At 45.9% G+C, this 25,159-nt stretch overlaps 1 protein-coding gene and 1 long non-coding RNA gene across 2 annotated transcripts; one reads left to right on the top strand and one right to left on the bottom strand.

The window, feature by feature from the left end:
- Window positions 1–406: 406 nt before the first annotated feature.
- STX12 (syntaxin 12) lies at window positions 407–14,205 on the bottom strand. Its single transcript, XM_027713615.2, has 9 exons — window positions 14,052–14,205; window positions 10,664–10,733; window positions 8,767–8,866; window positions 6,873–7,010; window positions 6,000–6,043; window positions 4,014–4,119; window positions 3,478–3,550; window positions 3,225–3,307; window positions 407–1,850 (listed from the first exon to the last, which is right to left on the bottom strand). Exons 1-9 carry the CDS (start codon window positions 14,158–14,160, stop codon window positions 1,758–1,760), a joined length of 816 nt encoding a protein of 271 aa, XP_027569416.1. The 5' UTR covers window positions 14,161–14,205; the 3' UTR covers window positions 407–1,757.
- A 160-nt stretch (window positions 14,206–14,365) lies between these two features.
- Window positions 14,366–16,673, top strand: LOC120324137. Its single transcript, XR_005565163.1, has 2 exons — window positions 14,366–14,534; window positions 16,204–16,673. It is a non-coding gene; the product is annotated as an uncharacterized LOC120324137 (long non-coding RNA).
- The last annotated feature ends 8,486 nt before the right edge of the window (window positions 16,674–25,159 follow it).

Raw genomic sequence — 25,159 nt, forward strand, 5'->3', positions numbered from 1 at the left:
TGCAGCAGGCAGGCACAGACCAGCAGGCTCCACCCTTTTCGAGGAATACTTTAAAAAAGGAGCAGAACGACACACAGTTCCCTTGCTTTAAAGTCAGATTTTACTGTACAGGCTCAGCAAAAGTTCCAAGTTCTAGCAACAGGCAAATAGTCAAAGCTGACCCAACACTGCTCTGGGGCATGAGATTAATTTTTCTGGGATCAGCTACTGTACAGGGCTTTGCACAGGAGTACTGTGTGTGCCCTTGTGAAAGGAATTACGTGTTTTCACCTACAAATCAGGACCACTGAACTAAAGCTACAGGAGACACTACTGTGCTGATGTAAAGTCTTCTACTTTGCTTACAGAGGGAACTGCAAACACATCTGTGCCAGTGTCTAAAGTGCAAGAGAAAGGAGCTCTGACAGAGGCTTTTAAAAAGTGTTTATTGATGATTATTAGACGGAATGATGGCGCAATAGTGCAAACCACTGTGCAATTGGGAGAACACTCCCTTCCCAGCTTTCACATTTACTTTATTATAGAGAAGACATGGAATAAAGATAAATACAAAATGGGTCAGTATGCTGCATTTACCACGCTCCCTTGGGCTTTGGACAGATTATGGTTCCCTCAGTGCATGTCAGTTCAGAGCTACACAAAATGGGGAGTGGCTGCTGTGTTCTGCCCAGCTCTCTGAGCTGGAACCAGCAATCTTTTCATTTGCACACACATCCTCAGTCTGAAAATCCTAGCACTTCACTCAGCCAGTTTCTGCACTTTCTGTTTCATAAAGAATGGAAAATACCAGATGATCACAAGCCACACATAATATTTACTAACGCACTACAAGTGAGCATCAAAAGTACTACAGAAGCAAGATTTCTGCTAACACTCATCTATCTTGCTAGCTTGTAAACTTAGGTGCCCACTTCCTCATCTTTGTGTGATTTTCTTCCTGAAAGCTTCTAAAAACAACTGGGAGTAGCAGCTAAACTTTGTATACCTAGTGCTTGACAGTCAGCATTGGAAGAGATTTATTTGTCTGCTAATACACAACCAGATAGTTTGTGTAAGGAAGTTGCATTGTTAGACTGTAAGTCAAAGAACATTCTGTCCTCAAATGATGCATTTTGGGAAAAACTAACCTGCAACTACACCTAAAAAAATTAAACAACACGATTACAAGTCTCAAGGCTAAACTGACCAGCACGCAGTGGTTCCAACCATCATCCACACATACTCTCCTTGCCTCTCGAATCTGTATCATCACCTTTCTCTTCAAGAGAATCTAGAACCACAGCCACTCGGAGACAATAAAACCATGGGGCAGATACTGGAGACTTTAGAAACTGTTGGATTTATGTAATGTGACTTGGTGGTGTGCTGTCTTTGAATGTCATTCTCATTTCAGTCCGACAAAGTTACCTACACATACAAAATGTTAAAGTTGTGCCACTTGTCAAAAACAAGACATCTCCAATTATTGATCACACTTCAGCCTACAGTTGGGACAGGAAATAATACATTACAGAAAGCAAAACCACAAGGTTTTAGTTACATAAAACAATATAATTTGTATATAAACTGATAAATACCATCTCCATGGTTCACTAATTCCAAATACTAGTTATCTGCACATTAGTTGCTAATATCTATTACTAGAAGTAGCTCCAGCTCGTGCTCTCAGGGTGGTCAATTCATCTCCGAGACTAGTCAGCTGGTTTGCTCTGAGAGAAAGAAATCTCAGCAGTGAGACTGGGTTCCATGGGAAGATTTCATTTGGTTGCCCGCCAGATAATCAATCCTATGATTAGACAGGCCACAGCAAGGCCCAACAACAGGATACAGATCTTCTTACGGGATTTCTTCTAATAAGAAAAGAAAAATAAGCCACTGACACCAGGAACAGTTGACAAGAGCTAAAATCAAGGCCACCATTCTGGTTACTGACTTTGGTGAACCAGAGCACTTGACACCCACAGTTACTCGAGAGAAGTACCCAATGTAGTCTGAACACTTTTACATGTTCCTTAAACTGCATGATTCTACAGAGGAATGTTTTTAGTTTTAGGAGTGCAATGGTCAAATTGATGCAGTTAAGTCAAAATGTGACAGGTTTTGCTTCTCTTAAGGAAAATACAAGCCTCAGAGAAAGCCAAACCTTTCTAGCTATTTAGATTTTTCAGGTAAGCCTAATCAAACTCCCAAGTAGTTCTCTGATACAATCTTCCCTTGGCCACTCAGGCTTGGTGTTGCATTTCTACAGTTTAAATGATTTCATGTACAGTTACTGTACTTGGATTTTGCAGCATTGCTCACTTTATTCATCACAGGAAACTACAGTCAATCCACATACACCAAATATTTTTAACTTGGTATCTAAGGATATGAAGGTAGTTCTATATAACCACTTCCTTCTCCATCCAGAAAAAACACTTCCAAAACATGTCCAATAGCTCTCAAAACTTAAATTTATAAACACCTCAAAACTTTGTAAAGGAAGCCATGGAGAGAGACAATACTATTAAATGCTGCCATATGGTAAAAGCTACTTTTCTTCCTTGCATTTAACAGCGCTGGAGTTTTATTGCTTTCCAGTACCTCCCACTCAACAGCTTGGAAGAGTCCAATATTTATCTTGTGTGGAAGTCTGAAGTCCCAGCAGTGACTAAGCAGAACCCTTAGTCCCTCACAGAACCTGGACCTACAGGGACAAGGGTGATGAAGGGAACCTACAGAAAACATTGACTGTAACCCAACAATGAGAGCCACTGTGAGAGACCTGGTGGGACAAGGAGGACAGATTATGGGAGAGAAACTCAGCAGAAGGAAAGGAGTGCTGCAAATCCTAGTCACCAGAAGTTTCCCAAGTCCGGGCATGGATTTTTGCATGTCAGTGTCTTGGCTGATATGTTTACAAGTTGCATACAACATAAGAATTTGTTCTTGTTTGTTCTGCTAACTCCTAAGAACAACAGACAGGTAAACACTTACACTTGCAGAGCACATTTATATGAAGGGTCAGACTGTCTCCTCTGAAGCAGAAGGTGAATTTCAATACTATGTTTTTGACTCAAATGCTTTATATATTCATTGCAGCCAATTTTGAATGAGTGCCAGCTTGCACAAGCTGGTTTTAATAACTAGTTTGGTGTGCTGCAGGCCTCAGTATGTGTCTTGCTCTGCCTGTTCCATTATTGCTCAACTATACACTGACAATAAAACAAGCACACAGAATTTACCTGATAATAGGCAGCTCTCTGTAACTGCTCACTGGCTCTTTCCACATGAACTTCTGCACTTTCCACATTTGCCTCTATGCTATCTATGGAAAAAACAAGAGAACTCACTGTAAAATATTTCAGAGCTTCAGTGTTTAAAAATTATAACCAGAAATACAATACTTCTAATGCAAAATACTGGAAAATTTAAACTACATAAGCAAAACTTGTAAGTGAACTAAGAAGAAACTTCTTATTATCCAAATGCACTTACCAATCATATCTCCTTGGTCATGAATCATCATGGCTAAATCCTTAAATATCTGATTGACATCCAAAATGTCTGCCTGAGGACAACAATTTAACAAGTTACAGCAAACACTGGGTACAGTTTTTCTAATCCTCACTCAGTACCTCTTTTGACCATTGCTCAAAAGCTCACAATAGACACCAGCATTCACTGACTGAGGTGCCTTGAAGTTACTCTCTGTGCAATTTGGGATTAACACAGGGGCCTACAATACTCCTGCTACTGAATATTTGTTTCATGCCACTAGCAATTAACCCAGTATGGAACTGAGATGAACACTGTAACGTGAGTTGCTCTGGCCATCTCTGAAGGACCACCAGTCAACGCTGAAGGCAAATATATCCCTTCAACAGGAGCAGCAAGATTGATCTTGGCATCAATCCTCTCTACAAGAAACTGTTCCTCCACATTCAGCTCTCCTCAGCCCATCCCATTAGTTAGCACTGCACCCCTTTGATTTATCTCCCAATACTGTTAACTGTGCAGGAGCTACTGGTCACCTCTAATTGCCTGATTGCAGTTTCTCTTTCTTTAATGAGTTCAAGGTCCTGTTCAGTTATTGCCACATCTTCTTCCTGAGACTGCATTTGATTCCAATCTTCACCACTGCAAAGAGAGGGAAACAAAGTATTACTCTCTCTCTCTGACTATAGGTACTTCCACGCTGCATTTGTAGCAAAGCACCAGTGAGTTAAAGAGTTTCCTACAGAACAACCTCCAGGGTTCTTGGCCCTTGCATTGTGCACAGGGACAGGACTAATTTGTGACAATGGTCACAAATTGGAACAATTGAAAAAAGAGACAGATCAGGCAAAGTGAAGAAACTGGAAAGCAGTTACATAGAATGCTCTGTTCTAGGATGTGACAGTTATCTACAGCATTAGAGAAGAAACCTGCTTATTTCAGTTCTGCTTTTCTTTTTTAATACTCGTACCTTCCTTCCTTCTTACCATCCCCCCAAAAGGAAGAAATCAGGGTAAATGTTTTGGTAGAGAGCAGCCTGCAAGCACATTATCAGAACAAAATGACACCTGACAAGCATCTGACAAAGATTCTTGCTTGCTATCTGGCATTGGGGATAAGATTTAAGTGTTTTAGTATTTTAATTCATTAGTCTAGTAAGAACTTCAAATTAAATTACACACCAAAAGAGATGTTAAAAACCAAGGAACTCTGCATCCCAGTCTACCTCTCTCCTGATGAGCTGGTTCTTCACAACTGCTGCAGAAGTTACACCAATTATAGTGGAGCCAGCACCTATAACACAAGGCCATCTCTATGTTCAGCTTAGAAAGTTCTTCAAGGGCAACATCTCCATCTTTTCAACAGAGAAGTGTGCCAGGAAGCACTATACCATTCCAGTGTTTGGAATACAACACTAAATAGTAAGTTTTAAAGCCTCAAAGTGCCTAAAAAATGAAGATAAACTATATGAGTAGGTCATGTAGCTGACCATTTCAGCAATTCAGCTCTGATGTGACTGTAGGGTTTGCATATCTTTAAAGCAGAAGTTTCTGGCACGTAGCACACAGGAACAGTTTTGAATGTGGAACAGCTGCTAAGTGCCACCATCTCTCACTGAGCTAAGGGGCTCTGCATGAACAGGTACCTCTCTGGGTCCCACGGCTTTAGTGTGCAAGGCCTTCAAACTCATCCCAGCACCTGCATAACTGAACAGCCTGGGGCTTCACCCCCACCCCATGTGAAAGCCCAGGGCTAAGGAAGGGATGCACAACAGGCAGCTGAGCAGATGAAGGGCAGTTTGCAGGGGGAGGATGTATAGCTGAGACAGGTAAGCAAAGTCTCTTGATTCAGAAAGTGGAAGGATTTACACAGATAGGGCCAACAGATTTCAGCCCAGCTGATACAGTAACCACAGACACTTCTGAAGGCTCCCTGGTTCTCTTTGCCACACTGGAGAGTTGATGTAACATTTTGCAAAGCTATCTACCATGCAGGCACACTGTTACTGCAGAAGCAACACAACTGTCTGACAGGTGACAGTAATGCTGTCTTGTTGTGCATGTTCTAGGATTAGATTGTCAGTGCATAATGTTCCAGGGCTTCTGAATTTTAGGCAGCCTAATCTGCTACTCTGCAATAGCTCCAACTGGGCTGCTGGAGAACACCCAAACCCATGAAATAAATATGCTGCTCTCTGTGGAAAGAGTCACAGTGAGTGAAATCCTGTCTGGTAATCTTGTGCTTACAGGCCAGAAAACCAGGAGCTCCAGCTGCCACATCCTAAGGACAGCACAATTCCCCTCAGGGGAGTAATCACACTATCTATATTTAAGGAAGATAAAATACTGTCACATGCAGTTAATTTTCTACACTGTATATTACATGTGGTGTAATAATTGCTTTTCAGCTCTTTTTGCTTTCCATTCAGCCATCAGAGTCTGGCCCGAGTTACAGTAACAGATCTTACCATAAAAATTTTAGGTATATGTTGTGAAAACCTCAAGAGTACAAGAAGTTATTACCTATCAAATGAAACAAGCTGTTCTTCTCTGAACCGCTCATCAGCCTGGAAGAGATAAATGAGTCATTAGTCTCATAGACTACCAGGACCACTCACAAAATCACCAGCAGCATCTTAAAGACCAAAGCACATACTGTTCAGAGTGTTCTTGGAGAATCCCACTGTCACTGCAGATTTAACTTTCAGATTTAGCTTTCAGATTTAACTCAAGTTAACTGAATGACCAAAAACAGCCAGTCCATGTCCTTGGATCAGCTGTCAATGTTTGTCACTTCCTTTCCCAACACAAAGCAAAACATTTAGAGCATAATCCAACAGATAAATGTGTTCCCTTGCAGACATTAAGAATGCAGAGCTAACATAAAGCCCCGAGGCAAGGGGAGGGAAATGCCTTCACTGGCCTCTTTATTATGAATTCTTAGTAGCCAAAGGGGTTATCAAAACATAACAGGGAAAAGGTTTGAACACACATTGGAGATATTAGCAGGACAGAAGCTATAAGAATATAAAGCACCATAGTGTGACATTTAAGATGTAATTTAAGGTGTGGTAAGCTTCCATTTGAACTCTTAAATTTTACAGCATAGGGCTGACAGCAAGTGGAGAGCAGCCTGCAATACTTTCCTATTCACTGTATTTTGACTCCCCATCTCATCCTCCACAACACTTGCAACTACCAGGATTCCTTCCCTCCTCTACATGGACAAGGAGCACACTGAAACAAGAGATTACTTACAACAGCTGGAATGGCAAAACTAATACACCAAGGGCTCAGCTGCACTCAGTGAGGTGTCAGTAGAAAGACAGGAGGTTGGAAGGCAAGTACAAGATCTCTTGGAAGACTCATTGTTCCAAAATTCCCATGAATACTTACAGAGATCCGGGAGCCAGCTCTCGCCCTTGCCACGGTCTCCTTTTCCTTCTCTGACACTCGCCTCTGCACTGCCTGGAAGTTATTTAAGGCCGCGGAGAAGTCATTCATCAATCGTTCTTTCTGAAGCCTCTGCTGGCGCTGAGGAATTGAAACACAAACAAGTGTTCAGACATTCCCATTCATTATAAAGTGACTGTCGGGCTCTCAAAAACCCACCATAACAATAACAATGAATACTGGCATTCACTGATCTTTTGGTTCCAACAGTCTGAGGCACTGGAGAGAACAAAAAGTCCACCAAGTTTTAATTCCTTATCACAAATGCTCCACGCCTTGCCCACTGCAGGACAGTTTTGTGCAACAAAGTTCTCCAATTTCAATCTAGTTTCAAGTCTGGAGTAGAGAGGTCTTCTAGACCAGTACTTCTATTCAAATCACATTCCAATAATCCACCACATTTAATTATGTGCATTTTGGTTATCTACAACTCTTTTAGCCTCCATTCCTCTACTCAGCCAACTTCATAGTACTTCTTACCACACTAATGACTTCTTACCAGAACTAATGACAACACCCATTGCCCCAGTCTCCTAAGCTGTCTCTCCCAGCCATGCCACACTGTTGTTATTAGATCAGATAACATCCTTACTCCTGATAACCATTTCAGTTTATCTTTTCTCCAAATACACTAGTTGCAATAGTGCTTTTCATCCTCAATTTACAGTGTCAACTTATTTAGCTTCCACAGAACATGTCCTCTGAGTTTGTGACATCCCAGAGATGGGAAATGAGTAGTTGTGGAAAAGCTTGTCCCAAGGACACTCAATACTAGGTCAGTTCTCATGTTTTCTGATAGAAAGATTTGCAACAGCTGGCTCAAACTGTGGGCTTTCCAGGACTGTAATCTTGCAATGAGCTTGTATCAGTTCAACATTCATTTCAAGGAAATAAATCTCTTCAATTATATTTTTTTCTGTAATAAGCCACTACAGCATCCTCATAATACACTACAGCTTCCATCTGAGCCCTCTGAAGCAACAACCCTTCTGCCAGAGCAGTCCCTGAGTGTGCTGTGCTCCAGCTCCTGCAGATTTTGACTGAATTTTCCCTGGGCTGCATTCAGTGACATGCACATGACAGGATTTTGTTCACCACAGGAAGATTAACAGAAAAATATTTGCTGAACAAACCAGCAAAACACGGCCATGCTTCCAACTAACATATAAACCTTTAAACACAGAAACAGACCAAAACAACATCTGCTGACCCACATCCCCAGATCATCCCACAACAGCATCACAAAAACACGTGGTGGTGGATTAACATGAACAGCACAGGACTGTCCCTTCCCTTTCCCATAGGGAGGGGGAACTCCAACTACTATTTGGTAAGAGATAAAATCATAATCTTTGCCTTGTTATATTTTGCTTTATTCAAATATGAGCAAGGTGAGTCAGCTTCTCCCCTTCCCCCACTAATAAATCACATGCAAGGGAAAGCTTTCTGGCATGATCCATCTCATACTGACAGGCAGTTTGCTCTGAGTTCTTATCCTAAAACACTGCCTTGTACCACCAGGGACTTTGTAAACAAGATTATTTTTCAGAAATTTACTCAGAAAACCAGAATTGCATACTAAGCTCTCCCTGAACATTTAGGGTCTCTTATTCTCATGTGAGAAAGTTTAATACTTATTTGCCCCTGGGAAACAGTGTCATATAAGCAGCCAGGATGCAGCCAGTTTAATGAGTTTCCCTACTTCACTAACGTCCTTCATTCTAAAAGGCTGCTGTCTCTTCAGCTGTGCCAGTTTAGGCTTTGGGAGGTTGTGGTCCATGCTAATTTCTTTAAATGAGTGATCTAGAAATATATCCAGAAAATTCTGCCTGCCTACCTGTTCAGAAGCAGACAGGGGAAGTGGCAGAGACCCCAACTCCTTGAGATATTCATTGGTCTCTTTGGCAAGGCGGTTTGCAGAGTGCTGCAGCTGTTGCCTGAAACAAAAGTTCAAAAGCACTTACACAAGGTCTACCTAAAAAGCAGTCTCTGAGCATTTTAGCATCCAAAATGATGACTAAATAGGGGTTCTGAGATCACAGAGCTTTACAGTAGGTGTTTTTCCAACCTAAAGGATCAGAGATATATGTTTAGTTTTTAATATCAACTTGACTCTGAACTACATTTTTAAAAAATATTCAAATAATTTCTGTGCTCCCTGCTAACTAGTATAATTCAGTAGTTTTAAAAATACATTTTTCTCCAATGGCATAAGAACGAAACAACTTTATTCAGTGAACGTAATCCCTCTATAAGGGTGAATTCTTTGTAGTACCAATTAGTAATTAACTGTTTACTTGACAACCACCAACTCTATGGTTAAATATATATTTGATAAAAGTACAGGGACTCTGAAATATTAAATTCTTCCTTCTTGTGAAAAATAATGGTCAGAAAGAGGAATGATACGTCATCTACTTAAGGAATTGCAAGGCTTTCCCTGGAGCCTTTATGTTTTCCAACAACATTATAATTTGAAGCTTATTTTTGCAAAGTGCCTAATACTAATACACAAAAACTACACTGTAAACCAGGATGACACAAAATACTAAAACAAGAAACGATTTCTTTTGCATTCAATGGGTACAAGATGCTGAAGTGAAAGTCACATACCCAGCCAGTAGATATGTAAATGGAGGCATTCAGGCTCTGTTTTTGTCCAAGTTGTATGTGTGAGCGGAATAAACCATCCCTGTATTTGGGTAGTAAGTTTGTATTGGCAGCTGACAATTCGTGGGGTTCAGCCACTCTGACCTCAAAGAGGAGAGATTATGCCACTTCTACAGTGACATCAAATGGAAAAGCATTTGTTTGGTCACCAGTGATTAGTTCTTTAATCTACCGATTAAATAGAGATTGAGCCAACTGAGAAGCTCAAGGAAGCAAATCCCTTTCTCTCCTAACTGGGCTCCGATCTCATCCGTCAAACATGGGGTACGTAGCTCCCACTACAAGTCATGAACTTATCAAAAAAATCAGCTATTATAAAAACCAGGAAAGTTGTACATTCAGAGATTCAAGGTACAGTTGCATGAAAAGAGAACAGAAGAACTGACTTCCAAGTTTTCTTTGATGACCCTCTGGAAATGATTCTTTTTATAACTCGCTATTTATGCTTTATGAATTTGTGAAAGATGCACAGACACAGAGAGTCTCTGTTCAGTCTCTCCAGGAGTCAGTTTGGACAACAGCTGTTTAAACATCTTCTACTTTGTCCCCCACTGGCATATTATTCCTCTGAAATTACATGTGACATTTTGGCTGCCATATAGGATTGCTAATCTTTCTACTGCCTAAATCCATCTGTACTACAAGCTACTCTTTCACCATAATTATGGGAATTCATTGGTCTCATGTGAGGACCAAGTACCTACTATGGCGTTCATTTCTTCTAAACCACAAGTGAAGCTACTGTGGCTACTCCTCAGAGGACAGCCAATGCTAATGCATGGCTGGGGTACTACTACTTTTTAAATAAACTATAGAAAAGCTTTATAGAAGAACAATATAGAACCCTACCTATCCAGCGGTTTTGAATGGCTTCACCGGAGTCCTGCAGAAACACTTTAATTTGTCCAGTAAACTACTTAATGCAGCTACTCATTTTGGGTTTGAAGGACTGAACTAAATGTATCTCATAAAGCATTTCCCCACAGCAAGTAACCCAGTTCCTCTAAGAATACAGGGAGAAATCAAAGAGGACCTATACTGATGTTTGCTTATTTAATACTTACAAGTTCTCCTGAAGCTTGCTGGAATCCTGCTTTGTTCCCAGCTGGCTCATCAAATTCTTTATCTGAGCAGCTGAAGATAAAGAGATCACAAGATGAGTCAGTAAGACAAGTTCTAATGTATTTTATTCCTTCTTGAATGTATTCTTTTAGCTTTAAAAGGATTTATTTCAATGTTTGACTTAACTCAAGCTAGTAAGACAACACTTACATTCTTTGCTTTAAATATATACAAATATCTTAAAAGTCAATGCCAAGAGGACGGGGCCCAACTCTTCCCAGTGATGCCCAGTGACAGGACACAGAGCAACAGGCACAACTGAAACACAGGAAGTTCCATCTAAATATGAGGAAAAATTCCTTAGCTGTGAGGGTGTCAGAGCCCTGGAACAGGCTGCCCAGAGAGGCTGTGGAATCTCCTTCCCTGGAGATATTCAAACCCTGCCTGGACACCATCCTGCACAACCTGCTCTGGGGGAACCTGTGTTAGCAGGGGTTGGACCAGATGAACTCCAGAGGTCCCTTCCAACCCCAGCTGTTCTGGGATTCTGTGAAATGCAAATGTATATTAAACATCCCTACCTAGACATGATTCAGCCTAACAAACTTTCAGACAAGAAAGTGGTAGTGAGGCACAGATACCCTGACGACAAGTCTGTGGAGCTAAAACGTTGTGCTCTCCTCTTCCTCAACCTTTTTAGACCAATTAACAGAGCTGACTACTTCTATCAGCCTTGCTATTTCTGTATTTTAGGCTATCATTGCTGCAGAACAGCTTCACTATGCTACATTGCCACTTTTACACATTTTTAAGTTACTTAAATTATTACAACTCTGTTAAAAAAAAAAACAAACAAACAACAATGACCAAGGATTGCTATCAGTTTCAAAAAACACCCAACCAAACTTGAATTTTTCTACTCATGATAGCCCAAATCTTTCACAATACTGGCACAAACAATCTTTCAAGAACAGCAGATAGCAATGTGCACTTCACAGTTGGCCTTCATCAATTTGAAATCATGTTGTAGTGCAAGTTCAAGACCTCCTTCTTCCCATCTCCTGTGTTTTTCCACTGTTTTCCTTGTGTAGGCATTAGTGACCATGAAACCACACAACAAATCACATCAAACCATTAACTTACCTAAAAGACAAGTAGCATTTTCTCTCCCCACTCCCTCTACCTTAGAATACTTTTTTGACAGATCAAGAAGCTGATCCACTTTATTCTGCAGCAGCACAGTTTTTATCATTACTGAAGTGCTTGGCTCAGCACTTACAAGAGCAGCACAAAGATTGATCAGCTCAAATCGATCGTGAAATCATATGTTATCACATCACCACTGAGAGGCAAGACCAAGGAGGGTCACTCTAATATAGTTCCATAGGCAGCTGAACTGAATTACCCTGTGAGTTTAACAAGAGCTTCTTCCAATTCAGTGAAATCCTCCTGTGTTACTTGTGCTTTCAGCCTGGAGCCTCTGCACTGGATTCAATGTGTTGCTGGAGAAACATCAGATCCCTACAACGGCCACTTCTTTTCAAGTGATGTCCAACAGCTTATAAGAAGGGCAGCTCAGCTAAGGCTGCAATATGAGCTAATCAGTAATAAGCCAGTAATTAGCTTTTGCATCCACTGAGGGTATTCTCACTGAGAATTCCAGACTTCTATTAGGTCATACAATGAGGAGCTGGCAACTTCTTTTACTCTGAGCTTGGCTTCCAGCAAGCAAGACTGCACATATTTCACAGCTCTGTCAGACACAGGAAGGTCAGAAAAATTCCTAGTCAGGTTGGTGACAAACGGCACAGGGACTGCACTGTGTATGCGGATGTCAAGGACTTGGCAAATGGCATTTGTGCCATAATGCCCAGACACCCTGGGACTTATTTTTCTCCACTGGGGGAGATTCTTGCACAGTCCCATTTCCAGGCCAGGCAATGTGCTGTTTGTCCTGCCCTGAGCCAGGTTCAGCAGTTTGCTTTGCTTGGTTTATCTCGGCCAACAGCAACACACAGTCTATAAAAAAATGAGAGGAAAGTGTCTGAGAAACCATAGGAAGGGGCTGGAGCTCTTTATTCTTTGGATAGTGGGTATGTACCAACACAGAGAGCCCCCTCAGCCAACAGTTTTCAGTCACCAAGACCTTTTAATTCCATGTACTCACTATCAAACAACTAAGATTACTTAAAACACTTCAATCTCTGCCCTAGCTGCAGGACTCTTACATTATCTGAGCAAGCAACAGTTTTGCCAACTCAGGCCACCAGTTTTCTGTACGTTTTGTGTGAAATGCTCACTCTAGAGAGATTTTCCAAAGGCGTGTATAATACTGAGCTGTGCCTACTGTTTGCTCTTTTCCTTAGGGAATGAAAGGAGAAATGAGGATAGCCTTAAGGCTTCAATGTATCTTTTTCTCCTAGGCCTGAATGGAAAGCTTTTATATTATGTGTAATGAAGTTAACTACTGTAACATTAAGTCAGATGTTCTGTGAGTTCCCACCCACCTCGATAAAACTGTAAGGCTATTTGTTTCATTTGAGATGGGCAGTGCACGGAGATAGGATGGCTGCGGGTCATAAGACAGCAAAGCCTGTCCTATGAGAGAGAAGCTGAGCTGCTTAGAACAGGAGGCTCACTGAAGTCCCATGGAAAGGAGAAAGAGTGTGAAGAAGAAAAAAAAACGGAATAAAAAAAAGGAAAAAAACCTAGACAAGCCATGTTATTTGGTGAGATTTGAAGCAGTTCAGCTATGCCTCTACCAAGAGGAAATGAACATGACTGACCAAAGCAGTTTCAGTGATATTAACAGCTTTGTATAATCAGAGAATTCACCAACTTTCTCAGGAACCAAAATGTTCCACTGACCTTGCCCCTAAAAACTCGCATGGCTACTTGAACAATTAATGCCCTTTTCAGTAAAGGCGGTATCCTTTGGAAGGCTCATACCAAAGACTCTTTCGGAAGTGACTCCTTTAACGAGCAGCATCTCGGCGCTCAGCACCGAGATTTCTACGATTAGCTCACAATTCCGATAACTTTCTCTAATGACAACCACGCGACCAAGAAACAGCCACGCCACGTCCCCAGGGACACCCTTCTGGGGAGCGGGACCCTGGCACAGCAGCTGCTCCGGGCGCGGCGGCTCCTCGGGCTCCCGCTGCCCCCGGGGCCCCTCCCTGGGGCCGGCCAGCTGTCGGTGCCACTCGGTGACAGGGGCACAGACCCCACCGAGAGCAGGGCTGGGGAACACCCGGGGGGAGCCGGGCCCCAGCTGGGCCCGTCCGGGGTCCGCCCGCCCCGGGCACCCCCGCCCGGCACCGCCCAAGGAGGCTCTGCCGCCCCGGCTCCCGCAGCGCCCCCGGCCCCGCTCGGCCCCGCCGCACTCACTGTACTGCGCGATGCGCTGCACGTTGCCGCTGCATGTCTGGATGATGCCGCCGAAGTCCCGCGGCGGGGCGGGCGCGGGACCCCGCGGGTCCAGCGGCCCGAAAGACATGGCCGGGCCGGGCCGAGCGAGCGCGGCCGCCGCGCCGCGCACAGCGACCGCCCCGCGCCTGCGCCGCCACCGCGCCTGCGCCCTCAGGGTAGCGCGGGGAGCCCGCCCGGGCTGAGGGGAGGGGAGGGGACGGGAGGGGAGGGGAAGAGGAGGGGGCGTGAGGGACGAGGTGGCAGAGCCCTCGAATCACCGGGAGTGGAGGAGACCTTAGGGATCATCCAGTCCCACTGCCTGCCCAGCGCTACCGCTGTAACCCCTGAACCACCGCACCGCGTCACCCAGCGCCTCGTGAACACCTCGAAGGACGGTGACTCCACCACCTCCCCGGGCAGCCCCTGCCAACGCCTGACCACCCCAACAGTGACAACTTTTTTGTAATACCTGAGTCTCCCCTATCTCAGCTTAAGGCCATTTCCTCTGGTGCTCTCACCGCAGGCACGGCAGAAGAGACCGGCCCGCACCTCACTCACCGCAGCCTCCTGTCAGGGGGCTGTGGAGAGCGATGAGGTCCCCCCTGAGCCTCCTCTTCTCCACAGAAAACAAATTCAGCTCCCTCAGCCGTTCCTCATAAGACATGTTTTTCTAGACCTTTCATGAGCCTTGTTGCCCTTCCCTGGACACGCTTCAGCCCCTCAATGTCCCTTTTGCAGTGAGGGGCCCAGAACCGAGGGCAGTGCTCGAGGTGCCCCAGCAGTGCCCAGTACAGGGGATCAGTCACTTCCCTGGTCCTGCTGCCACACCATTCTCAGTACAGGCCAAATCAGCCCAGCCCTGGGTGAGGGCTGATGTGGCAGCCAGTAACAATGCTTTCAAATAATGCTTTCAAATCAAGAGTAAAGGAGCTTAAGTGAACATCCATTTCTGCTCTCTGCTGCAGAAGCTGTAGTATTTTAAGTAATTAAAGTACATCTAATCTTTAAATAAAAAATCAGAGGTCATGCCATGTAAAAACGAAGGAAGTCAGTGTACATGTGATTAAAATGTAGAGTGTAAATATTTCTTTGAGAAATGCTTGATACAACAACAAACTTCTAATTCCAGAAGTGTCCACAACAGGTCAAAATTGTGGTAAATATGGAGCAGGGTCATGGATGAAACTTGTATAGAAGAGAAGAGAAGAGAAGGCTTCAGGGTGACTTTGTTGTGGCCTTCCAGTGCCTAAAGAGGCTCCATGAGAGAACAGGAGAAGAACTTTGGACAAGGACATGGAGTGATAGGACAAGAAGGAATGACTTCCCACGGCCAGAGGGCAGGATTAGATGGGATATTGGGAAGAAGTTCTTCCCTGTGAGGGTGGGGAGGCCCTGGCACAGGTTGCCCAGAGAAGCTGTGGCTGCCCCATCCCTGGAAGTGTCCAAGGCCAGGTTGGACAAGGCTTGGAGCAACCTGGGCTAGTGGAAGGTGTCCCTGCCCATGGCAGGGGGTGGAACAACGTGATCTTTAAGGTTCCTTCCAACCCATACCATCTAGGATTCTTTAAATAGATATTTATTCAACTTAATGCATGTGAGCAGTTTGTTGAAGTTGGTTTGACATGGTTTGCTTGAAGCAGCCTGGAGGCAAATATTTGCAGGTCCCAAACTGTTAAAACACTTGTTCACAGTCATCAAATCTTTGGTGAGCACAAACAGGGCTTCTGAAAAAGAAGACCAGCAGTGGAGAGGGCACCATTTGTGACAGAAACTAATTTGAAATAGAATGTAGTAAATTCCAATTAACAGTACTACACATTTTAATGATGCACTGCTTTTTACTCTGTTTAAGACATTAACAAACTAGAACCTGCATTAACAAACTGGAACTTGCTTTTCAGCTTCATAAGTATTCTAGGAGAAATAACCCTCATCTCTCAAAAACTATATTTCTAAAAAAGGCTTTGTAAAATAAATGTGAGTAAAGCAAACATATGGGGGTGTTGGACTGCAGTAGTAAGTAATTTGGACTCTTACATACACAAAAGAAGCAAACCATTGTCAGAAGATGAAAATACACTTTAAAGAAAAGAAGCAGCACTTTAAAAGGGTTTTCTTTGTCTGTTGACAGAAGGCTACTGTGAAAATCCCGATCCCTGTCTTGGTTGCATTGAATTCATGTTTCCTGAAGATCTGTAATGAGGCCGGAGTTGTTTGGCTGCAGGTGGATGTACAGTATGTTCTCCTGGATGAGCTGTTCCTGTGAAAGACTGTCTATGTTAGTGTGGCATGTTTGTGGTGATAAAATCCCACACTCCCTCCCTTGCTTTGAAGAATAACAACTCTCATCTGAGACAAGAGGAGATATTTTTCTTTCTCTTTTGTTCTGCGTTTTCAGTGTCAACTCAGAAGGGGTGACAGAAAAAAGCCAGTCACTTGAAGATGGACGTGTTTTATTGTGGAAGTTTCTGGCCTGATCATTTACACACGATAGTGTCTGGTTGAACAGCGCCAGTGTCTTCTCTAGGTGCTTTTGTGTGCTGGGAGTTGGGGTTTGATGAGACTTTTTTGGGAAGACCAATAAAAATGTTGATTCCAAAAGAAGGAAATGTCTGGGTCATGATTTCACTGCACACATTGTTGGGGAGGAAGGGAGCTCAGCTCAGTGTTCATGCTGGCTATTTCCCACTCTACACACATCCATCACCATCAGGCATAACTGGTAGACTGCAAAATCAATCTGTGTTGTGTCCCTGGATCCCCCAGCTCCAGTTCTGTCCATCCCTGCAGAAAAAGTAAAGCTTGGTTGTAAGAAAAAAATTTACAGTGGTTTTAAGTTGGGGAATTTATTCAGTGTTTAAAGAATCAATTCTTTAAATGCAGAATTGCCAGTGTCTTCTTTCTCACACTTCTTCAATGAAATGGGACCAGCTGAAGAGAAATGAATCCTGCAGACCAAATGAGGAGTAGAAGAATGACTCACAGATCACGGGGGTCACCCCTCAGGTGTAAGGCAGCTTGTGGCACACACAATTCAGCGTGATGTGCAAGTCATTCATCTGTGCTCACTGCTTCACAATCCCTTTGGGATTGAACCTGCGCTGCTCTTCTGCTGACAGTGGGAATTCTTCTCCCAGCAGTGGGAATTCATCCTACTTTCTAGAGGTACCTAAAAAAACTCCAGCCCTCCAAGAGAGGTTAGTCCTTTCTCAGTGGTAGATTTCTCCCACAAGAAACTGTCATGGGGAGCAACAGAGGGTGACAGTGAGAGCAGAAACATGTGAGGCCAGGAAGGATAGGCTGGATCACACACATGTGAGGTGAGGAAGGACAGGCTGGATCACACGCATGTGAGGTGAGGAAGGACGGGCTGGATCACACACAGCTGCCTGCACTGCGTTACCATAACAGGAGTCACCAGCTTGTGTGCTGCTGGCATGAATTTGGGATCTTTCTTCTTCATAAGCTAAATCCAATCGTGGAAGAAAACAACTAGCAGGTCCAGAGTGCCTGTAATGCCTGTCTTCAAAGAACTTCACAGAGATAAATCTAATTTGGAGTGATCCCTGGAGAGGGAAACAGGATATGTCTGCTTGGTTAAATGCACTACAGACCTGTCAGTTCAAAGGAAGATTTGGAAGCACAGAGAAGGAAACTGCAAGTAAAGCAGCACTGTGGGTCACGACAAGCAAGGTGATGCCTGGAAGGCTGGCAAGCTGCAGTTCTGCCTGCTGGTTTTGGTCTGAGACCACAGATGTGCGTTCCTAGTGAACATAGCAATGTTTGGCAGGAAAGGAACTGTTGAAAGCATTGCCTGTCAGTATCAATTCTTCTCTGGAGGTACTTTTCACATAATTGCTACTTACTGCTCCCAGTCAGCAGTGGGAAGCAGCGCATGGCCGGGTGGAAGTGCTCTCTGGCTGGTCACGGATACTCAATATTGGAGAGCCTGGAATCTGAGAAATAAAGAATAGTGGGGCTGGGAAGTCCTGGAAACCCCCTGAGGCATTGTACACTCACTCCTGCTTGGGTATGCTAAGTATGACCTGTGTTTCTGCTGTGTTTTCAAATGACATGCCCTATTTGTACCCCTCTGAGTTAGAGGATCCCCCTGATCAGGCAGGATGAAAAAAGCAGCTTACAGCAATAACCAGGCTCCACACCAGGCAGAAATTAAGCCTGTTGGCTGTGATTGATTTCAGGAGAGGCCACGACCGTGTTGATCAGGAAGGCAAAGGCTCTGGAACTGAGCATCTGAGTGATGCTCCCTACTCACTGGGCATTAATTTGCTGTTTTATTTTCCAGTGATCAGGTACTATAATCAGAGACAGCCTGTGTGCTGGTGGGCTGCAAGGTGCTAAACGTCCTAAATGGTTTCAAAATAAGGCTATAGATTGTACCTGGCAACAGTAAATGAGGGACAAGACCCAGATTTCCATAGTCAGCCAACGAAAAGCAGACAATGATGTGATACAGTTGAGCCAGGACAAGCCAAAAACATTTTCTTTCAAGTCACAATTCACTGTTAAAGTCAGTAAAGTTCCTGGTACGGAAAAACCTTGCACAGACTGGACAACAACTGTGTCAGAGAGGTGGGAGATACCTGAGTGCCCAGGGGAGTGTGTGATCCTGGTGCAGTGCATCTGTCTCTGCAGAGCTCCAGTCCTGGGGCTGGGAAGCAGGTAGGACAGTGGGCTGGAAAAACTGTCAACAAGAAGTTTTTGAACAGCATCTTTATTTTGTTTTGAACCAAGAACAAGGTGCTATTTGATGGAAATTCAAACCAATTAATGTGATCGGCCAATGAAACCCACTGCTGTGGGAAGTCACTGGGGGATACTCAGCAAAAGGATGGGACGACAAAGAGAGCAAGAGATAATCCCAGGGGGCCTTTCAGCACCTTTCAAAGGGCCACTGTGCTGCACACATTGAAGCCATGGCTCTCACAAGATGTGTCTCGTGGCAAATCACTGCTGCTTCTGGCTGGAGCAGCTGGTTGTGGCTGCTGGTGTGGACAGCGCAGTGGATTTGGCAGACCTCAGACTTCCTGCTGCCAGACACTTTCTGTGTACCTGCCCTGAGGACATGGTCAGTAGGTATCTGTATTGCCAGGTGATGCAGAATTTTGGGAGTCTGTAGAGCTTTTAGTGTGTGGCTGCAGAAGAGATTTTAGGAGAAGGATGCTCCTGGGTACAACAGTGTGCACTACAAACCTTTGTTACCTGAACACAGGGACGATGATCACAAGGCTTTCTTGACACATGGACTCAGCATCATGGACCAGACAGGAAACTGGAACGGAGGGGACATTAAAAGATTTGTCCAAGACTGCACAGAAAGTCTGTGGCAGAGGTGGAAACTTGTGTCACCTAAAGTTCTGATTTAGACAAAATACCAGTAATTTTCTGACAGCAGGTGCACGAATTTGGTATTGTGCAACTGTAGTGGCCGGGCCATGCTGCCAGTCCCTGGCATGTCCAGCTTCCCTGGATCCAGGACACAAGCCTGAGAAAGCAATTGTTAAGTAGTTTGGGGTGGTGGGAAGTCCCAGTCATGAAGTGCTGGTGCAGGTACAGAGCCTGGGGCAGAGCCTGGTGGTCCATGACTCCAATGCATTTAGGAAACTTTCCTGTCTGCCCACTCAGATTCCTCTCTGGGAGTCACACTCACACCTCCTGGGACACAAATGAAAGCGGCAAAATGGGACATGGGGAGCTCGTGGGGCAGGAAAGGAGTTTTGCAGAAGTGACAGCAATAGCTGAGAGGGGGATCCCCGTGGCTGGTGTGCCTACCGTGTGTTCTGCTTCAAGTGAGAAGGAGGATTCCCGAGATTCTGGCTCCTTGCTCCGTGTTCTGAGGGTGCGCAGCGTAAAGATGTCACAGCCCTTACACACAGCCCACACATCCCTGTGTCTCTGGAGCAAACAGCATGGCTGCGGGAAGGACAGGGCCAGCACCCGCTTCTAAGAAGGGACCCCAGCGGCGGGAACCCCAGAGCCCCCCGCGCCTTGCACCCCTCACTCGTCACTCCGCACTCCACGGCCATGACCCCGCACCCCGCACGTAGCTCCCAGAGCTCCACATCCATCACCCCGCACCCCGCACGCAGCTCCCAGAGCTCCACACCCATCACCCCGCACCCAGCTCCCAGCTCCCAGAGCTCCACACCCATCACCCCGCACCCAGCTCCCAGCACCTCGCACCCTGCACCCCGCACGCAGCTCCCAGAGCTCCACATCCATCACCCCGCACGCCTCTCCCGCCGCGCCGGGGCCGGGCTGGGCGGCGTTTCTCGCCCGGTGCCGCGAGGGGGCAGCAGCGCCCCGTGGGAGTTCCCGGCTGGTCCCGGGCGGTCTCGGCTGGTCCCGGGCGGTCTCAGCTGGTCCCGGGCGGTCTCGGCTGGTCCCGGGCAGTCTCGGCTGGTCCCGGGCGGTCTCAGCTGGTCCCGGGCAGTCTCGGCTGGTCCCGGGCGGTCTCGGCTGGTCCCGGGCGGTCTCAGCTGGTCCTGGGCAGTCCCAGGCAGTCCCGGGGACCCTTCCTGCCCTCGCTGGCTCTGTCAGCACCAAGTCTGATTAGCGGTGCCCGTGCCAGGGCGTTGCTGTCACCACCGATGGCCCCCAAGCAATCAGTCCCCAGCACTTGAGCGTCCCTCCTCATCTGGGGACAAGCCATGCAGGGATGGGCAGGACAAGCTGCTCTCACTCTGTCCCTACTCTCCTCTGCTTTACACTGGCTACTCCAAAGAGGTGAGTTCAAGGCCCTGCCATGGAACTGGACCCACCTATCTGCAGTCCACTCCACCCTACCAATGGCAAACCCCTCTTGTTCCACTTCCAACACCTTTCCACTGAGCATCAGAGTAGTCCTGGATTCCCAGGGATGAAGACGAAAGGGAAAGTCAGGGTGTGCTTTCCAGCAAATGCCAGCACTCCAGAGAGAGTTCTGAGAACTACTTTGACTTTGAGTCCACAAAGAAGTTCCTGTGTGGCACTGCTGGGCTGAGCTGCCCAGTACTCCAAGCAGAAGCTGCAGGCTCTCTCCCGCTGCTCCCAGCTCTGTTGTTGCCAGTCTCACACTGGAAGAGAATTCACCTGTTTTTCGCCTGAGATACCATGTATTTTAGCTGGTGTTCCAGCTCAGGTGATTTGTGGAAGTGCTGTAATGTCCTTCAACGAGGGGCTGTGCCCTCACTCTGTGGGTACTGTTCCAGCATGCTCAATCCCTCTTGTTCTTCTGAGATCCTGGGTAACCCAGGTCAGCAGTGAAGAAATGAGGGCCCTGATTGCACATCCTGCATTAATGAGCTTGCCTTCTGCCTCGTGGCCATGTCAAAACCGCCACAAACATTTCTGTGGAGGATGTGCCTCAGGGTTCCCTGTCTGCCTCCCTGCTGGCCAAGGGGACCCCAGCCATGCCCTGAGTGCTTGAGCTTGCTGAGCACATGGAGGCAGATACAGGTTTTGCACGAGAAGATAAGGAGGGCTTTTTTCAGCTCTGAAAGCTGTTTATTCTTTACAGCGTACTGACACCAGAACGGAAAGGGCCTTTTCCTGAAACTGGCTATTTATAAACAGCCTGCAGTGCAGAGCCTTCCCTTGCAGGGGGGCAGGGACTTTTGCAGCTTTCTTTTCGCTGCCTTGAGCTCACCCAGAGGTCGTTCAGACAGGAGTGAATAGAGCAGGTCTTGCTGCCCATCTGCTGGGGGCACGCTCCAGTACCGACAGCTTGTAATAACTCTGTGGAGATACCAAACTCCAGCGAGTACCTAATTCAGCCCTAAACCCCTCGGCTATGAAGTCAGTGCAGTTCACAGTCCTGGATTCTTCCAAAGGCTTTGCAGGAGAAATTGGTTATTTGTGGCAGTCATGCCTTTAATGCGTAACACAGCTGTGCTTGTCCAAGGGGGCTGATCCCTGTGGTGTATGGGCAGAAATCAGCAGCACTCGTAGCCATATCTTTCCAAGCTGTTGAACAGTGCAATGTTCGCTGCATGCACATGCTTGAGCTGGGATTTGGCTGCTCCAAGATGCATAAAAGATAGCGTTGGAGCCTTGACTATCTTTGCTTCCCTGTTGTGAGTCAGCACAGGCAGGCAGCTGGGACAACCACAAACCTACAGCTCAAGCACAAAGAGCAAGTTTATTTCCGTTACCTCGCTATCCCAGGGATCCCCGAAGCAACACCCAGGCAGAGGTACACAAACTGTCCATGCTGGAAGAAGACTGGTCTGCTGCTCATGCTGCTTTATCAAGGGTTATTTTCAACTGCAAGGTCACTTGAGCACTTACAATCCTCCTCACCAATCTTCTGTGTTTAACCCATTCCTCCCAACACCTGATAAAGGAGAGAAATTGGGACCTTCAAATCTCATCTCCATGAGAGGCCTTTCTTCAGATTTTACCCAGTTTAATTGTGTTGGGATGCTGGGCAGCTCTCTGCCTCCCTCCCCTCATCTTGCCCCGGCAGGCCAGTGGCTCTGTGGGCAGCTCATCTTTCTCTGGGGACACTGGGATCCTCTTTTGAACCCTGCCAGAAACTCTGAGGAAGCTAGGGCTAGGTTTAGTTGTTAAAACTACTGTTCCTTCCCTGTCCTAGCTGTGCCCACTTTGCAAACCAGGTTTGCACTTGGCAGTGCTCACAGTACAGCACAGCATCATCACCCAGATTTTCCCACCTGTACGGATGTGGTGACTTTTGGTTTTGGCTCTGGTGCAGAAGGTCAGTGTGCCTGGCAAAACCTCTGGCACAGGAGTTTTGCCGAGAATTAAAGAATTTAATTAAATATTTAAATAAAACCCTCTGTCCCCTTCTGGGGTTTGTCTTGTGCTGTTTGAGAAAGGCAGAGGTGTGTAGGGGGATGGGGAGAGGATGAGGAGACACACAGCTCTCCAGCTGTGCAGGGAGAGCCAGATTTCCACGGGACTCTGCACACCAAACACGGCTGAAGCAGTGAGGGTGGACCATGGCTCAGGGCCAACAGCGTGGGAGATCAGACAACTGTTGGTCTCTTCACCCCCTGGTATTCTAGTGGTCATGAGTAGGTCATGAATGTTTGTAGCAGATTGAACTTGCAGAATTCCCTGGAAATGTGAACTCAATGATATTTTTGGCAAATTTGGAAAAGAAATAACCGTCGATCGAGAGGCTGCAGGATGCAGCACAACCCCTGCACATGGAAAGGTCCCACTGCCTCTGAGGTGAAGACATACAACTGGCACGGGACTGGGCTGACTTGTCAAAACTTTCCTCAACTCACTACAATGCCTTGCAATCAACTGACTTCTGTATTTACAGTTGAAACAGGAAAAGCAGGACTTGGTCCATACTTTGGTGTAGCAACTATGAAGCAACCGAACGGCAGACTGTGACCAGCATCTGAAAATCAGGAGTGTTGTAAAGTGCCATGAGCAACTAAGTGCCCCAGAAGAGCTCCTCAGAATGCAAATACTGCTGAGATGGACCACAATGTAACCCAGGGCTTTCTAATCAGCAGCACATTATCAGAGGCTCAAGGCACAGATCCCCCATTTTCCCTCTCCTTCAGGGCAAAGATTGATCTGGGAATTGGGTTGGCATCAGATGCTTGAAAAAGCAGTCACTTGCAAAGCTTTTACTATAGGCTTAATCTTTTTTCTCTGGAATATCGCTTGGATTTGGCAAAGAGCTACTTTCCCTAATCCCCATTAATGCAGGCACACGTGGAAGCTCCTGGAAATCCCTGCTGCAGGGGCTTGGGTTCAGCAAAGCAGGAATGTCCCCTGTGAATACTCCACACTGGCATCCTCAAGGGCCTCCAGCCTGGGAGCTTGTGGTAACAGGCAATAATCAAGGGGCTCAGCACTGTCCAAACACAGTGTGATGGAGTTGGAGGTGGTGGAGTAATGCTTTCCCTGGGAGCTGATACCTAGCTCTGCCTCTTGCCATGTACCCCAGGAGAAGTGCTGGGATATAAGGAAAGACCTGTAAAGAAGAAAGACCTGGGATATAAGGAAAGCTCAGGATTGGAGCTGATGTGCAGAGCATTCCGTGGAACCCCACTACCAATGTTTGTGTAGGGGGTGTCCTTAGCAGCCAGTTTGTATTTGAAGCAAGTGCTGTGACTTGGTTTGGGAACTGCACAGGATAACATCAGACATAGCCACAGTTTTATTTTGACAAGTCATCAATATTTGACCAGCATTTCCAGTGTGGCTACAGGAGAAAACCACATCTGAGATAGTTGTGTGGTAGCTAAGAATATGAAAGCCATTTGACTGAATATTTCTTAGTAACAGTGTTTTGGAGTTTGGGGATGAGGAAAATTGTAAACTCTCCTTTTCTCCTCACTGCTCTGGTAGTCCAGAGGACTCATGAGCAAAGTCAAGATGTCTCAAGAACAAACTATTCTTGCTGTGGCTGTTTTCAGTAGGAACAAACCACTCCCAGAAATGTGCTGCAGAGAAGCAGAATGAAGCTTACCCCTGCTTGAGGAAACTCAAACAGGCTTTTCTGAAGGCTTGAGGAGATGGGGATGCAGAACCTGTGAGGAGGAGCAGAAATCCAGCCTTGATCTCAGGAGAGTATCACCCTGAAAGTCTCAGGTGTGACTGCTTGTCCCTCACACGTGTCATACGATGGAAGCCATCCAGGATCTCACAGGAAGAAGCTGATGTGGCCGGGCTGGAGGGGTACAGGGAGGAAGGTTCACTGAGGGAAGGCTCAAAGAGGAACAGCGTGGTACCACCTCACAGGCAGCAGAGAGGGAGGAATGTCCCATGGCAGGGTGGCCTCAGTGTGTGCACGTTGGCAGCTGCAGTGGGTGGGAGAAGGTCTTTACCCAGGATGGCCCCAGAAGGCATCTGAGCCGGTGGGAGAACCAAGGGACCATTGGGGTGCAGTTTTTAGGAACCGGGTATTTGGGTAAAACTTGCACTTGTATTTTAGATGTGGAGGTGGCCACACACCATCTCCTAGGCCAAGAGTGAGAGAGAACCCTGCCAGCACGTGCAAACACAACTACAGTAGAGTATTATCCCTTGGGAGAGATATCTGGAGTCTCTGCACACAGGTCTCTGAAAATAGTAGGTCATTGCCTGTGCCAGCCAGC

Source organism: Pipra filicauda, unplaced genomic scaffold, assembly GCF_003945595.2.
Source record: "Pipra filicauda isolate LSUMZ 115617 unplaced genomic scaffold, ASM394559v2 scaffold431_size579624_pilon, whole genome shotgun sequence".
In the NCBI taxonomy this organism is placed as follows: domain Eukaryota; kingdom Metazoa; phylum Chordata; class Aves; order Passeriformes; family Pipridae; genus Pipra; species Pipra filicauda.